Source organism: Chiloscyllium punctatum, chromosome 3 (genome assembly GCF_047496795.1).
Source record: "Chiloscyllium punctatum isolate Juve2018m chromosome 3, sChiPun1.3, whole genome shotgun sequence".
Taxonomy (NCBI): Eukaryota; Metazoa; Chordata; class Chondrichthyes; order Orectolobiformes; family Hemiscylliidae; genus Chiloscyllium; species Chiloscyllium punctatum.
This window is the reverse complement of record NC_092741.1, coordinates 120695624-120712838: the sequence shown is the minus strand read 5'-3', so window position 1 is coordinate 120712838 and position 17215 is coordinate 120695624. Positions and strand designations below refer to the sequence as shown.

The 17215-nt window shown below is 41.8% G+C and overlaps 1 protein-coding gene across 2 annotated transcripts in view; it reads right to left on the bottom strand.

Annotated features, from left to right (window-relative positions):
• disc1 (DISC1 scaffold protein) overlaps nucleotides 1-17215 on the bottom strand; it is a 131903-nt gene that overhangs the window by 19319 nt on the left and 95369 nt on the right. For both annotated transcript variants that reach the window (XM_072559664.1, XM_072559655.1), the window contains one exon: nucleotides 9228-9272. In XM_072559664.1, the coding sequence (XP_072415765.1) occupies nucleotides 9228-9272 (45 nt within the window). The remainder of the gene's footprint in view (nucleotides 1-9227; nucleotides 9273-17215) is intronic.

Genomic DNA, 17215 nt, shown 5'->3' with positions numbered 1-17215 from the left:
TCCAGCACTTCCTCCTCCTGTACATTTTTAAAGATGTCACCATCTATTTCCATATATTCTATATCTTCCATATCCTTTTCCACAGTAAATACAGATGCAAAATACTCGTTTCGTATCTGCCCCATCCTCCTGCGGTTCCACACAAAGGCCACCTTGCTGATCTTTGAGGGGCCCTATTCTCTCCCGAGTTACTCTTTTGTCCTTAATGTATTTGTAAAAAACCTTTGGATTCCCTTCATTCTATTTGCCAAAGCTATCTCATGTCCCCTTTTTGCCCTCCTGATTTCCCTCTTAAGTATACTCCTACAGCCTTTATACTCTTTCGAAGGATTCACTCGATCTATCCTGTCTGTACCTGACATATGCTTCCTTCTTTTTCTTAACCAAACCCTCAATGTCTTTCGTCATCCAGCATTCCCTATACCAGCAGCCTTTCCTTTCACCCTAACAGGAATATCCGGTGTCTCTGGACTCTCATTATCTCATTTCTGAAGGCTTTCCATTTTCCAGCCATTCCTTTATCTGCGAACATCTGTCCCCAATCAGCTTTTGAAAGTTCTTGCCTAATACCGTCAAAATTGGCCTTCCTCCAATTTAGAACTTCAACTTTTAGATTTGGTCTATCCTTTTCCATCACTATTTTAAAACTGATAGAATTATGGTCACTGGCCCCAAAGTGCTCCCCCACTGACACCTCAGTCAACTGCCCTGCCTTATTTCCTAAGAGTTTTGCACCTTGTCTAGTAGGTATATCCACATACTGACTCAAAAAAGTTTCTTGTACACACTTAGCAAATTCGTCTCCATCTAAACCCTTAACAATATGGCAGTTCCAGTCTATGTTTGGACAGTTAAAATCCCCTAGCATGACCACCCTATTATTCTTACAGATAACTAAAATCTCCTTACAATTTTGTTTCTCAATTTCCCTGACTATTAGGGGGTCTATAATACAATCCCAATGAGGTGGGATTGTATTATAGACAACTAAGCAGAGATGGCTGGGCAGGTGATGTGCTGCTGCTGTATGATGTGGGAGCTGGCTGATCCCATTGTGAACAGCAGTGACCACATCTGCAGCAAGTGTTGGTTGCTGGAAGAACTCCGGATCAGAGTTGATGATCTGGAATCTGAGCTTCAAACACTGCGGCACATCCAGGAGGGGGAGAGTTACCTGGATGCTTTGTTTCAGGAGGCAGTCACACCTGGGAGATTAATTAATTCACACTCAGCTAGTGATCAGGCACAAAAGAGTGTGACTGTAAGTGAGGCAGGTAGGGGGAACCAGAGTTCAGGAGTGGAGGAGCCTCAGCCCTTGACCTTGTCCAACAGGTACGAGATTCTTGCTCCCTGTTCGGATGAGGAAAAGGGCTCTGGACAGGATGAGCCAACTGACCAAGGCACCATGGTGCAGAAGGCCATTCAAGAGGGGAGAGCTAATAGACAAGTAGTGGTTATAGGAGATTCTATAATTAGGGGGACAGATAGTATCCTTTGCAAGCCGGATCGGGAGTCTCGCATGGTGTGTTGCCTGCCCGGTGCCAGGGTGCGAGACATCTCTGATCGGCTTGAAAGGATATTGGAGCGGGAGGGGGAGGATCCAGTTGTTGTGGTCCACGTTGGTACCAACAACATAGGCAAGACTAGGGTGGAGGACCTGTTTGGGCATTACGAAGCACTAGGCAGGAAATTGAAGCACAGGTCCTCAAGGGTCATAATCTCCTGATTACTGCCCGAGCCACGTGCCAATTGGCATAGGGACAAGAAAATTAGGCAAGTAAACACGTGGCTAAGGGATTGGTGTGGGAAAGAGGGATTCCACTTCATGGGGCATTGGCATCAGTTTTGGAACAGGGGGGATCTGTACCGTTGGGACGGTCTCCACCTGAACCGATCAGGTACCAATGTTCTAGCGAAGAGGATAAATAGGGTGGTCAGTAGGACTTTAAACTTCTGAGTTGGGGGGGAAGGGAAAGTGAAAGCGACAGGGAGTATGGAGGTAAATGGAAAGATAAGCAGCAGGATAGCATGTTTCCAGGCGGATTTAAAATTGAGGCAGACTGAGAATGCAGAAAAAAGCAAGGATCATTTAGGACATATGACTTCCAACATCTCTAATGATAAGGAAGTTAGCATTAAGGCACTTTACCTGAATGCTCGTAGCATTCATAACAAAGCCGATGAACTAATGGCACAGATAATAGTGAATGATTATGATGTAGTAGGCATCACAGAGACTTGGTTACAGGGGGGTCAGGACTGGCAGTTAAACCTCCATGGTTTTTCAACTTATCGAAAAGACAGAGAGGTGGGCAGAGGGGGTGGGGTTGCCTTGTTAGTTAAGAACAAAATTAAATCTATGGTATTGAATGACATAGCGTCGGATGATGTGGAGTCTGTGTGGGTGGAATTGAGGAACCACAAAGACAAAAAAAACATAACTGGAGTTGTGTATAGACCTCCTAACAGTGGTCAGGACCAGGGACGCAACATGTACCGGGAAATAGAGAAGGCATGTCAGAAAGGCAAGGTTGCATTGATCATGGGAGACTTCAATATGCAGGTGGACTGGGTAAATAATGTTGCTAGTGGATCTAAAGAAAGGGAATTCATGGAATGCTTACAGGATGGCTTTTTGGAACAGCTTGTCATGGAGCCCACAAGAGAGCAGGCTATTCTGGACCTAGTGCTTTGCAATGAACCAGACTCTATAAAAGATCTTAAAGTAAGGGAACCCTTAGGAAGTAGCGACCATAATATGGTAGAGTTCAGTCTGGAGTTTGAAAGGGAGAAGGCAAAATTGGATGTAATGGTGTTACAGTTGAATGAAGGTAATTATGAGGGCATGAGAGAGGAACTGACTAAAATAGACTGGAAGCAGAGGCTAACCGGGAAGACAGTAGAGCAAAAATGGCAGGAGTTTGTAGGTATAATTGAGGACACTGTACAGAGGTTCATTCCCAAGAAAAGAAAGATTAACCGGGGAGGGATTAGACAACCTTGGCTGACAAAGGAAGTCAGGAAATGTATTAAAGAAAAAGAGAGATCCTATAAAGTGGCTAAGAACAGTGGGAAATCAGAAGATTGGGAAGGATACAAAAGCAAACAGAGGAAAACAAAGAGTGTAATAAGAAATGAGAGGATCAAATATGAAGGTAGGCTAGCCAGTAATATTAGAAATAATAGTAAAAGTTTCTTTCAGTACATAAGAAACAAACGACAGGCAAAAGTAGACATTGGGCCACTTCAAACTGATGCAGGGAGCCTAGTGATGGGAGATAAGGAAATAGCAGGAGAACTTAACAAGTACTTTGCGTCAGTTTTCACAGTGGAAGACATGAGTAATATCCCAAAAATTAAAGGGTGTCACGGGGCTGAGTTGAGTATGGTTGCCATTACGAAAGAGATAGTGCTAGAAAAGTTAAAAAGTCTTAAAATTGATAAATCTCCTGGCCCCGATGGGATACACCCTAGAGCTCTGAGAGAGGTGGCTGAGGAAATAGCAGAGGCATTGGTTGAGATCTTTCAAGAGTCACTGGAGTCCCGGATGATTGGAAGATGGCTGTTGTAACCCCCTTGTTCAAGAAAGGATCAAGGCAAAAGATGGAAAATTATGGGCCAATCAGCTTAACCTCGGTTGTTGGTAAAATTCTAGAATCCATCATTAAGGATGAGGTTTCTAAATTCTTGGAAGAGCAGGGTCGGATTAGAACAAGTCAACATGGATTTAGTAAAGGGAGGTCATGCCTGACAAACCTGTTGGAATTTTTTGAAGAGGTAACAAGTAGGTTAGACCAGGGAAACCCAGTGGATGTGGTCTATCTAGACTTTCAAAAGGCCTTTGATAAGGTGCCACACGGGAGGCTGCTGAGCAAGGTGAGGGCCCATGGTGTTCGAGGTGAGCTGCTGGGATGGATTGAGGATTGGCTGTCTAACAGAAGGCAGAGAGTTGGGATAAAAGGTTCTTTTTCAGAATGGCAGCCGGTGACGAGCGGTGTCCCGCAGGGTTCGGTGCTGGGGCCACAGCTGTTCGCATTATATATTAATGATTTGGATGAGGGAACCTGGGGCATTCTAGCGAAGTTTGCCGATGATACGAAGTTAGGTGGACAGGCAGGTAGTACTGAGGAAGTGGGGAGGCTACAGAAGGATCTAGACAGGTTGGGAGAGTGGTCCAGGAAATGGCTGATGGAATTTAACGTGAGCAAGTGCGAGGTCTTGCACTTTGGCAAAAAGAATGGACTACTTTCTAAATGGTGAGAAAATTAATAAAGCCAAAGCACAAAGGGATCTGGGAGTGCTAGTCGAGGATTCTCTAAAGGTAAACATGCAGGTTGAGTCTGTGATTAAGAAAGCGAATGCAATGTTGTCTCTTATCTCAAGAGGGTTGGAATATAAAAGCAGAGATGTACTACTAAGACTTTATAAAGCTCTGGTTAGGCCCCATTTGGAGTGCTGTGTCCAGTTTTGGTCCCCACACCTCAGGAAGGACATACTGGCACTGGAACGTGTCCAGCGGAGATTCACACGAATGATCCCTGGAATGACAGGTCTAGCATATGAGGAACGGCTGAGGATACTGGGATTGTATTCGTTGGAGTTTAGAAGATTAAGGGGAGACTTAATAGAGACGTACAAAATAATACATGGCTTGGAAAAGGTGGATGCTAGGAAATTGTTTCCGTTAGACGAGGAGACTAGGACCCGTGGACACAGCCTTAGAATTAGAGGGGGTCATTTCAGAACAGAAATGCGGAGACATTTCTTCAGCCAGAGAGTGGTGGGCCTGTGGAATTCATTGCCATGGAGTGCAGTGGAAGCCGGGACGCTAAATGTCTTCAAGGCCGATATTGATAGATTCTTGTTGTCTAGAGGAATTAAGGGCTACGGGGAGAACGCTGGTAAGTGGAGCTGAAATGCGCATCAGCCATGATTGAATGGCGGAGTGGACTCGATGGGCCGAATGGCCTTACTTCCACTCCTATGTCTTATGGTCTTATAGGTGATCATCCCTTTCTTATTTCTCAGTTCAACCCAAATAACTTCCCTGGATGAATTTCTGGGAATATCCTCCCTCAGCACAGCTGTAATGCTATCCCTCATCAAAAATGTCACTTCCCTACTCCCTTGCCTCCCTTTGTATCTTGGAACATTAAGCTACCTGTCCTGTCCATCCCTGAGCCATGTTTCTATAATTGCTATGATATCCCAGTCCCATGTTCATAACCATGCAGAGTTCATCTGCCTTCCCTTTTAGGCCTCTTGCATTGAAATAAATGCAGTTTAATTTATCAATCCTACCTTGTTCTCTGCTTTGTCCCTGCCTGCCCTGACTGTTTGACTCGCCTTTGTTCTCAACTGTACAAGTCTCAGATTGAAATCTTTCCTAACTATCTCCCTGGGTCTCACTTCCCCACCTTATTAGTTTAAATCCTCCCAAGCAGCTCTAGCAAATCTCCTTGCCAGTATATTAGACCCCTTCTGATTTAGATGCAATCCATGCTTCTTGTACAGGTCACTTCAACCCAAAACAGCTTCCAATGATCCAAAAATGTGAATCCTTCTCCCGTACAGCAGCTCCTCAACCATGCATTCATCTGCTCTATCTTCCTATTCCTGCTCTCATTAGCTCTTAGCACCAGGAGTAATGCAGATATTACTACTTGAGGACCTCCTTTTTAAATTCCTGCCTAACTCTCTGTAATCTCCCTTCAGGATCTCAACCTTTTCCCTTTCTATGTCATTGGTTCCAATGTGTACAGTGACTTCCTGCTAGGCCCCTCTCCTCCTTAAGAACATTCTGCACCCTCGCTGAGACATCCTTGATCTTGGCACCAGGGAAGCAACACACCATTCTGATTTTTCACTGCTGGCCACAGAAACATCTGTCTGCACCTCAGACTAGAGTACCCTAACACAATCGATTGCTTGGAATGTGACGTACGTCTCATTACATGAGAGCCAGTCTCAATACCAGAAATTTGGCTGTTCATGCTACGTTCCCTGGGAATCCATCACTTCTACATTTTCCTAAACAGCATACTTGTTTGAAATGGGGACAGCCACAGAAGACTCCTGCACTACCAGCCTACCTCTCTTACCTTTCCTGGAGTTAACCCATCTATGTGACTTTATCTGAGACTTCTCCCTTCCTATAACTGCCAAACATCACATCCCCTTGCTCTTGTAAATTCCTTATTGCCTCTAACTGCCTCTCCAACTGATCCATTCGATCAGATAGGATTCGCAACCAACGGCATTTGTTGCAGATATAATCCTCAGTAACCTGTAAACTCTCCCTTAACTCCCACGTCTGACAAGAAGAGCGTATCACTCTACTAAGGGCCATTTTTGCCTCTTTCAATCTACACACCCAGAACATAGCACTGTCTTATTCCTCTATAAAACACTGCTCCAGGTTAAATTAATATTTATTGCTTATACTTTAAGTTAAATCAAGAGACATAGCTCAATAACAATATAATCAAGAAAGAACCCACTCTACTCACTACTGCAGACTTATTTTAAGGCCATTTTTAAAATCCACTTATCTGCTTCTGTGCTGTGACCTCTCCCAGAGAGGTTCCTCCAAGATCAGTTGTGAATTTCACTTTTTTTTTCATTTTCCCAGACGCACTCTGATGTCCAGCGACACATGAAGGCAGCAAAGGCAGTAACTGCTAACTCTGTCAGTTAGCAATGTGGGTTTGTATCCCTCTCTCTCCTGCACTGGCCTCACCATGTGCTTCCTTTGTCTGTTCTTCTCCCTTTTAAAAGTGCTGTTATTTTGACTTTATTTTTTCTCCAAAGTTCCAAAACAATGAAACAGCATATAAAACAGTAATTGCTGCTCCTGAAATTTGAGGAAACCACCTCCAACAACTAAAATACCTAAAAAAAAAATGAGCACCTGTTACAGCCAGAAATCTTTCCTGTCCTCCATCTTTGATTACTGTAAGCCTATATTTCTAATGAAGTGCCACCCATGCCACCTATGTGCCCTTAGACAATGTTCTCTCTAGTTTCCCTCCTAGTACATTTATGTTGAGGGTTAGCTGTGGCTGGCACTGATTGAAATGGTGCACAGCTTGATTTTACATATGACGCCAGTGGCAGAAATATCCAAGGTCTCTTTGGATCATCACTGTTACTAGATTTTCATCATCTAAAACCTGCACTTCTTTAGGTTTGAAGTGCATGAGCTCACAGTTGCCCACATTAAAATTCATTTGCCACTGTTTATTGTCAGTTTTACATCATTCTTTGCATACATAGTTACCTATTTTCTTTTCCCAAATTCTATTCTCAGCCCATAAAAATCAGTTTTTAGAAACAGAGCTAAGTATAAAACAGGAGAAGGCAATTATTTCACTATTCAAGACTGCTCTGCCAATCAACATGATCATGACTGATTAAGCTCAATACCCTAAATCTGCCCTCTCTCCATATCATTTGATCCGTTTAGCCAAAACAGCTATATCTACCTTCTTTCTAATCTTTAAATTTCAATCATGCTTAATCCTTCTCTACCATAATCTTGAAGCAAATTATATTATGGTCACTATTTCCTAGACATTCCACTACTTTCATTTTTCCTTATCTGTTTGGTTCATTTCTCACTACCGGACCCAATAATACATCATCCCTTGTTGAACTTTTTGCAGGCAGGGTTAAAGAGAGTTGTATGTACACTGCAAGAACTCGATTCTTATCCCCTCTAACTATATCTTCTGTCTAATTAGTATCAGCACAGTTGAAATCTTCCATGATTATTCCTCTCTGGTTTTACTCAATTCCAGATTTTCTCTGCATACTTCTTCCTTCAGCTCCCTTCCACTAATAAGTGATCTGTGAGCTACATCTATTAATGTGTGATGGAGCTTTATTATATTTTATCTCTATCCATGTGGATTTTATTTTTATTTTTATCTTGCCGTTCACTGCATCCTTTTACTATGCTATTATTTTATACACAATAAGGACAGCTGATCCATTTTCTCCATTTGTTGAATTTCCTGATTTTTTTTGTGGCTGTGGCTCAGTAATCACCACTCTGACTAGATCCTCCCAATGCTTAATTGTTCCAGCTCATTTAAAAAAAATATACTCACTGCGTGTGTATTACTTTACAAACGCTAACATATTTTAAATTGGAGTTCCTCTGTTTACCTTTTTAGACTACTGTCTATAACCCCACTTCATCCTTTGCCATCATTATCCTCTCACTCTGCTAGCTTCCTAAGTCTCGTTGAGTCAATCGGAACTACTTGCACTGTCTGCTGCCATACAACTTTGGTATCATGGGCAAATATTGAAATTTCGTCAATTATTTCAATATCCAAGTCACTTATACATGCCAGAAAGCAGTGAACCAGGCTGAAAAAACAATCATGACTGTATTCTATCCTCAAGTCAATTTTTCTATCCCCAATAACACTGACTCTACCAAGACCCTCAATTTTGGTAATCAACCATTTATGCAGTATTTTACAAATGTTATCTTAAAAACCATACAGACAACAGTCCTTTCATCAACATTCTTTGTTTTTCATCAAAAAAAAAAAATCCTGTTAGATTAATCAAACTGACTTTTATAGATTTATCTAATTCTCTTTAATTAACACAAAGGCTGTGGACCCTGACAACATACTGTGAATGGTACTGAAGACTGAATTGGACACATCCTTAGTCAAACTATTCTAATACGGCTGCAATATTGTCATCTATCCAACAGTGTGGAAAATTTTACCAGCATGCCTTGCACACAAATAAACAACAACCCAAATGCTCTAGTTTTCATTCCAAGAGTTTACTCTCCCTGTCAATATAATCGACAGTGTTATAAAGCCTCATACTGTTAGCAATAACCTGATCACAAACTCAGTTTGAGTTCCGCCATGGGCGTTCAACTCCTGACTTAGTTCTGCCATGGGCGTTCAACTCCTGACTTAATTATAACCTTGATCTCAATGTAGACAAAAGATCTGACCTCAAGGTTGACTGCCCTTGACATCAAGGCAATGTTGGACTGAGAAAGGGGAAAGTATTTCAATAGCCTTGATGTTTGTAGTTGTCTACTTCCTTCACTTCCTAACCATTCCGAGGGTGCAGCCATTACCTGCATGGATCTGGACATGATCCTGGGGGGAGGAAGCGAAGAATGGAGGAAGCAAATAGCCCTGACACACTGCTAGCTTCAGCACCATAATTAATTTCAAAACACTCACCTCTGACTGTGTGTCCTTAATACTAAATGAACATTTAGTTGACACCTATGAAATGAATAGAAGAGGTTGTTAAATTTGTAAAACAGTGCAAGAATTTTACATCAACTATAATCTAAAAAGCTAAAAATCACAACACTAGGTTATAGTCCAACAGGTTTATTTGGAAGCACTAGCTTTCAGAGTGCTGCTCCTTCATCAGCTGGTTGTAGAGAATAAGATCATGATCACAGAATTTCTAGCCACAGAAGTCCAGTGTCATGGAGATGTGATTTTTTTAAAATTAAAATTACATTTTATTTTGCTCAAAAACTGCATGAATCCATGTAAAACTATGCAAAGTGCTTGTCAGTCTGACTCAACATTGGGACACAGGCAGATTTCACATCTATTGTTAGAAAAGCTGAGCTATTTTGAGAATGTAATTTAAAAGTAGTTCTGGGATTTATACGTCAAAGAACAGACACCAATATATCTCATTCTAAAATATGCAAGATTTAATCTAATATTGTCTAATGTGTCACATCTCCTTGACACGGGACTCCTTTGGCTACAAATTCTGTGATCACGATCTTATTCTCCACAACCACCTGATGGAGGAGTGGCGCTCCCAAAGCTAGTACCTCCAAATAAACCTTTTGGACTATAACCTGGTGTTGTGATTTTTAAAAATTTGTCCATCCCAGTCCAACACCAGCACCTCCAAGTCAATCTAAAAAGCCCACATCAGTTATAATAATAAGAAACAAGATATAAAATCAAAGTGAAAAGTCATTTGCCAGGGAAGGATGTAGTTTATCTATATAACTATGTAAACAGTAACTGCAACAGCAAATACCATGAAGATTCATCTACAAGTGGCAAAATTATTAGTTGGTTGTGAAGGTTTTAGGCATGAATATAAAATGCAAGATCCTACTATATACTTACCAGAAGAAAAAATATCAATGTCATTTAATGCTAAATCTCATGACGAATAATGCCTTCTAAAAGGCATTAGGAGAACACAAAAGCTTTATACTATCTTTTCTATAATGAGATAATAAAACTTACTGAACATAGCACAATTAATACAAATAATACAATCGGGATGATTATTCCAACCCGTTAGCATAAGTAGCATCCTGTGCCATCCGCAGGAACATAATGGAGGACAATGAAAGATAGCCATGAACGTAATGGGTATTTAAAATTCCAGATTTTAGAAGCATGAAATAAGAAGGTGTTTAAAAGGGCTACATTTCTAAAATTAAGTTTAGTAAACCTTGCTTTATTGTTTGGACAGAAAAAAATGACATCAGTCCCATCTTTGTAATGGTTACATTCAATGTGATCATGATAAAATCCAACATTTTGAAAAGTAAGTCATAGACTATAGCCGCTGCTACTAGACCAGCATTTATTGCCCATCCTAATTGCCCTCAAGAAGATGGTGATGAGCTGCTTTCTGAAGAGCTGCACTGCTTCACCCAGAGACAGGTAAGCAACACTGATATAGTTTCAGGTCAGAATGGTGTGTGGTTGGAAGGGAAACGTGGTATTCCCATGTATCTATTGCCCTTGCCTTTCAGTTGGTAGAGATCACCAGTTTGCTGGTGCTGTTGAAGGAGCCTTGGTGAGTAGTTTCAGTGAATCTTGTAGGTGTTGTACATTTTTGTCACTATATACTGATGGTAGAAGTAGTGAATGGTGAATAGAATGCTAATCAAGAGGGCTGCTTTGATTTGTGTCATGTTTCTTGTAGGTTGTTGGAACTCCTTTCATCCAGGCAAATGAAAAGTGTGCCATATTTATACCTTAAAAGATAGCAGGCAAATAATGGGGAGACAGGAGGGAAGTTACACATGACTAAATTCCTAACCACTGACATGCTCTTGTATCCATACTGTTTATATGATCAGCCAGTTCAATTTACAGTAATGGGTATCTTTCTCCTCTCCTTATATGAAAGGAGGATAATCTTTATTGGAAAGGAAAGGCAAACAGAAATTTGTACTTTGCAATACTATAGTCAGGGCAAACTTATAGTGGAGACTCAGATTAGCAAAAAGCTGTACTCAGAAAATCAGACAATTAATAAATAATAAACAAATCCAGAATTATGGTTTAAGACCTTCTGAAACATCTCTGAATTTGTCACTTGATTAAACACGCTTCATTTTGAAATCACCATGTATCTGTCTTCCAGGTTCTGAGACTCCCAACTTGCTTGCTAAATATATTAAACTAGTATATTCTGTTTACACTAAAGGGGTTTTGAACAGAAGCACAATGTGAACAACAATGAATCTGCAATCCAGTTAATGTCCTACCTGATTCACTTTATCTTATTGTATGTGAGACATTTTGCATTATAAAGCCCAATTTCACTCCCTGTACGGCTGGCAACTTTAGACACAACAATACACAATAGCCTGCTTTTGGAAGATGTGCCCTTCCATTTAAAATTTACCAAAAAACTTTTATTAAGAAACAAAAATGTACATAGCTTCCTTAGAAAAAAGATAAAATTATATAACTTGTGTTAAAGCAACCATCGACCATTCATTCCTTCACAGAGATGATGGCATTTTGATATTATTGCTCAACTAGTAATCTTGAGACCCAGGTAATACTCTGGGACCAAAGTTTAAATCTCACCACCCCATCCTTACCTGGTCTGGCCAATGTTTGACTCTAGACCCTAGTGGTTGACTTTTACTGCTCTCTGAAATGGCCTAGCAAGCCCCTCATTGTATTAAACCATTAAAATAATTCTCAAAGGAAGAAATCAGACACAAACTACAACAGCAAACACAGCCCTTTTGACTCTGCATGTACCTCCCATTATCTTGGTGCAGGGACCAAAACTGGGACAGCTGTCTCATTGACGAGAAAAGCAACAGCCTGACACTAAGGTATGATTCTGTGACTATGACTATGTCCCAGACACAATCACAGTGTGAGTGGCAAGGGCTCAGAATGTACTCTGACCGAGGGTCTTCAAAGTCCATCACTGAGATCAGCTTTGCAGCGCTGCTACTGACTGAGCTGGTTGAATCCTAAAGGACATAGTTTCTGAATAGATTTGTGGCAGGTGGTGAAGGAACCAACAAGAGGGGAAAAAAAACCTTGAGCAAATCTAGTAACTTAGGACTGAATATCCATGAGCATTCTACAGGCAATCAGCAGAACTGTACTCCAACACAATCTACAACCTCATGTCCCAGTATATCCACCATTCTACCATTACAGGAGAGAATGAGGACTGCAGATGCTGGAGAGTCAGAGTTGAAAAGTGTGGCTCTAGAAAAGCACAGCAGGTCAGGCAGCATCTAAGGAGTGGGAGAGCTGACGTGAAGGGCTTATGCTCGAAATGTTGACGCTCCTGCTCCTTGGATGCTGCCTGACCGGCTGTGCTTTTCCAGCGTTGCACTTTTCAATTTTACTATTATAAACAAGTTAGGGAATCAATCCTCATTGAATGAAGAATGCAGGAGGGCATTCCAGGATTAGCTCCAGAGGTACATAAAAATTAAAGTCCTGGAGAAACTCAGTAGGTCTGGAAGGTGAGAGCATGAGAGAGAGAGAGAGAGAGAGCGCGAGAGAGAGCGCACGCGAGAGCGCGCACGCGAGAGAGCACTTATTCACAATCTACAACAGTATGGTGGACTCAACACTTGGTAAATGCAGCTCCAACAACATTCAGGAAGTTTGGCACAATCCAGCTGCCTGAATGACACTACATCCACAAACTTCACTCCCTTAACCGTTGCTGCACAATGGCACCATCTAATAATCATTCTTTAGAAATTCACCAAAGTTCATTCGACAACACCTTCCAAACCCATGACCATGACAAATCTGGAAGGACAAGGGCAGCACAGAGTCGGAGCGCAGAAACAGACCTTTTGGTCCAACCAGTTCACAATTAACATAATCCCAAATTAAACTAATCCCACTTGCCTATTCCTGATCCATATCCCTCCAAACCATTCCTGTATACATCCAAATGTCTTTTAAATGATGTAATTTTAACCACATCCATCACTTTCTCTGGAAGTTTATTTCACACGAGAACCACCCGCTGTGTAAAAAATTTGCCTCGTCTCATTTAAATCTCTTCTCTCTGACCTTAAACACGTGGTCCCTAGTCTTGAAATCCCCCATCGCAGGGAAAAGACAACCACCATCTTTACCCCTCATTATTTTATAAATCTCTATAAGATTGCCTCTCAACCTCCTATGCTCCAGCCTTTAACAACTGAAATCTTCAATACCCAGCAACATCCTGGTAAATCTCTTCTGAACACTTTCCAGCTTGAAAATATCCCTCCTATAACTGGGCGACCAGAACTGGACACGGAATTCCAGAAGAAGCTTCACCAATGTCCTGTACAACTCAAAAGGACTTCCTAATTCCTATACTCAAAGGACTGAACAATGAAGGCAAGCATGCCATATGCCTTTTTAACCACCCTATCTGTATGTGATGCAAGCTTCAAAAGAAATATGTGATGGTGATGGCGACCACAATTCTGTGACTTTCACCTTGGTTATGGAGAGAGATAGGTGCGCACAACAAGGAAGTTTTTACAATTGGGGGAAGGGAAATTACGATGCTGTAAGACAGGATTTGAGGAGCATACGTTGGGAGCATAGGCTGTCAGGGAAGGATGTGGTGGAAATGTGGGACTTTTTCAAGGAGCAGATACGACGTGTCCTTGATATGTATGTACGATCAGGCAGGAAAGAAATGGTCGTGTGAGGGAGCCTTGGTTGACGAGGGAGGTTGAATGTCTAGTAAAAAGGAAGAAGGAGGCTTACATAAGGTTGAGGAAACAAGGTTCAGACAGAGCAGTGGAGGGATACAGGATAGCCAGAAGGGACCTGAAGAAAGGGATTAGGAGAGCTAAGAGAGGGCATGAAAAATCCCTGGCGGATAGGATCAAGGATAACCCCAAGGCATTCTATGCGTATGTGAGAAACCTGAGAATGACGAGAACGAGGGTAGGTCCGATCAAGGACAGTGGTGGGAGACTGTGTATTGAGTCGGAAGAGATAGGAGAGGTCTTGAACAAGTACTTCTCTTCAGTATTTACGAACGAGAGGGACCGTATTGTTGAAGAGGAGAGTGTGAAACGGACTGATAAGCTAGAAGAGATACCTGTTAGGAAGGAAGATGTGTTGGACATTTTGAACAACTTGAGGATAGACAAGTCCCCCGGGCCTGACGGGATATATCCTAGGATTATGTGGGAAGCAAGAGAGGAAATTGCAGTACCGTTGGCAATGATCTTCTCGTCTTCACTGGCAACTGGGGTGGTACCAGGGGACTGGAGAGTAGCGAATGTTGTGCCCCTGTTCAAAAAAGGGAATAGGGATAACCCCGGGAATTACAGGCCAGTTAGTCTTACTTCTGTGGTAGGCAAAGTAATGGAAAGGGTACTGAGGGATAGGATTTACGAGTATCTGGAAAGACACTGCTTGATTAGGGACAGCCAGCACGGATTTGTGAAGGGTAGGTCTTGCCTTACAAGTCTTATTGAATTCTTCGAGGAGGTGACCAAGCATGTGGATGAGGGTAGAGCAGTGGATGTAGTATACATGGATTTTAGTAAGGCATTTGATAAGGTTCCCCATGGTAGGCTTATGTGGAAAGTCAGGAGGCATGGGATAGAGGGAAATTTGGCCAATTGGATAGAAAACTGGCTAACCGGTCGAAGTCAGAGAGTGGTGGTAGATGGTAAATATTCAGCATGGAGTCCAGTTACAAGTGGAGTTCCGCAGGGATCAGTTCTGGGTCCTCTGCTGTTTGTAATTTTTATTAATGACTTAGAGGAGGGAGTCGAAGGGTGGGTCAGTAAATTTGCAGATGATACAAAGATAGGTGGAGTTGTGGACAGTGAGGAGGGCTGTTGTCGGCTGCAGAGGGACTTAGATATGATGCAGAGCTGGGCTGAGGAGTGGCAGATGGAGTTCAACCCTGCCAAGTGTGAGGTTGTCCATTTTGGAAGAACAAATAAGAATGCGGAATACAGGGTTAATGGTAGGGTTCTTGGTCAGGTGGAGGAACAGAGGGATCTTGGGGTCTATGTACATAGATCTTTGAAGGTTGCCACTCAGGTGGATAGAGTTTGTAAGAAGGCCTATGGAGTATTATCGTTCATTAGCAGAGGGATTGAATTCAAGAGTCGTGAGGTGATGTTGCAGCTGTACAGGACTTTGGTTAGGCCACATTTGGAGTACTGTGTGCAGTTCTGGTCGCCTCACTTTAGGAAAGATGTGAAGCTTTGGAGAGGGTGCAGAGTAGATTTACCAGGATGTTGCCTGGAATGGAGAGTAGGTCGTACGAGGATAGGTTGAGAGTTCTCGGCCTTTTCTCGTTGGAACGGCGAAGGATGAGGGGTGACTTGATAGAGGTTTATAAGATGATCAGAGGAATAGATAGAGTAGACAGTCAGAAACTTTTTCCCCGGGTACACAGTGTGTTACAAGGGGACATAAATTTAAGGTGAAGGGTGGAAGGTATAGGGGAGATGTCAGGAGTGGGTTCTTTACCCAGAGAGTGGTGGGGGCATGGAATGCGCTGCCCGAGGGAGTGGTAGAGTCAGATTCATTGGCGACCTTTAAGCGGCATTTGGATAGGTACATGGATGGGTGCTTAATCTAGGATAGAAGTTCGGCACAACATCGTGGGCCGAAGGGCCTGTTCTGTGCTGTATTGTTCTATGTTCTATGTTCTATGTACTTGTACCTCTATTTCCCTCTGTTCTACAATACTACCCAAGACTCTACCCTTGTTTGTTGTACCAAAGGCCAACGCCTTGCATTTATCCAGATTGAACTCCATCTGCCATTTATATAGGAACACTAGCACCTACATGTTCCTATCCAAGGCACTCACCATCCTGACTTGCAAAGATATTGCTGTTCCTTCACAATTGCTAGTTCAAAATCTTGGAACTTCCTGCCTAACAGATTGTGAATGCACCTGCATCAGATGGACTGCAGTGGTTTAAGAAGACAGCTCAACACCACCTGCTTAAGAGCAATCAGGAATGGGAAATCTAGCTATATGAGCAAGTGAAGTCCAAACCCCTCAATGAATTAAAGAAATGTAATTATATGATACAATATAATTCTCATTGATAGACTTAACTAGTTAAAACTGTAATGAACTGTAGTTTGCAGTTTATTTATATCTTTTAAAATATATTTTCATCCTTATAATATACTCCAGAACATTGGAACACAAGAAGTAAGAGTAGGCAATTAACCCTCCAAAACTGCTCTGTCATTTACTACGCTCATGGCTGATTTCACCTCAGCCTCAACTCCACTTTCCTGTCCACTTGTAATCCTTTAACCAATTAAAAATTAAAAATCTGTCTTTCCCCTCCTTAAATTTATTCAGTGTCCCTGCATCCATCACACTCTGGTGAATTCCACAGATTTATAACCCTTTCAGAGGAGTAATTCCCCCTCACTTGTTCTAAAACTGCCACCCCTTAGCCTAAAATTATGAATTCACATTCTATGTTGCCCATAAGAGGAAACATCCGCTCTACATTTATTTTGTCAATCCCCTTTAACATCTTAGATAGCCTCTCCATTTTCCTAAACTTTAGCGAGTATAGGCCTAAACTGCTCAAATTCACCTCATAAAACATAGCTTTCAAGCCTTCTGGAATTAATCACTGAACTGCCTCCAATGCAATTACATCCTTCCTTCAGTCAGGGAACCAAACTGTATTCAGTACTGCACATGCATTGGCAACATTTCCCTACTTTTATACTCCATTTCTTTAGCAATAAATGCGAAAATCCCATTTGTCTTCCTCATCACCTGCTATACCTGCTTACTAGCTTTCTACAATTCATGCATAAGAATACCCAGATCCCTCTGCACCAAAGCACTTTGAAGTTGCTCTCCATTTAGATAATAAGTTGCCTTTTTATTCTTCTGCCTAAAATGGATAACTTCACAATTACTCATATTAAACCCCACT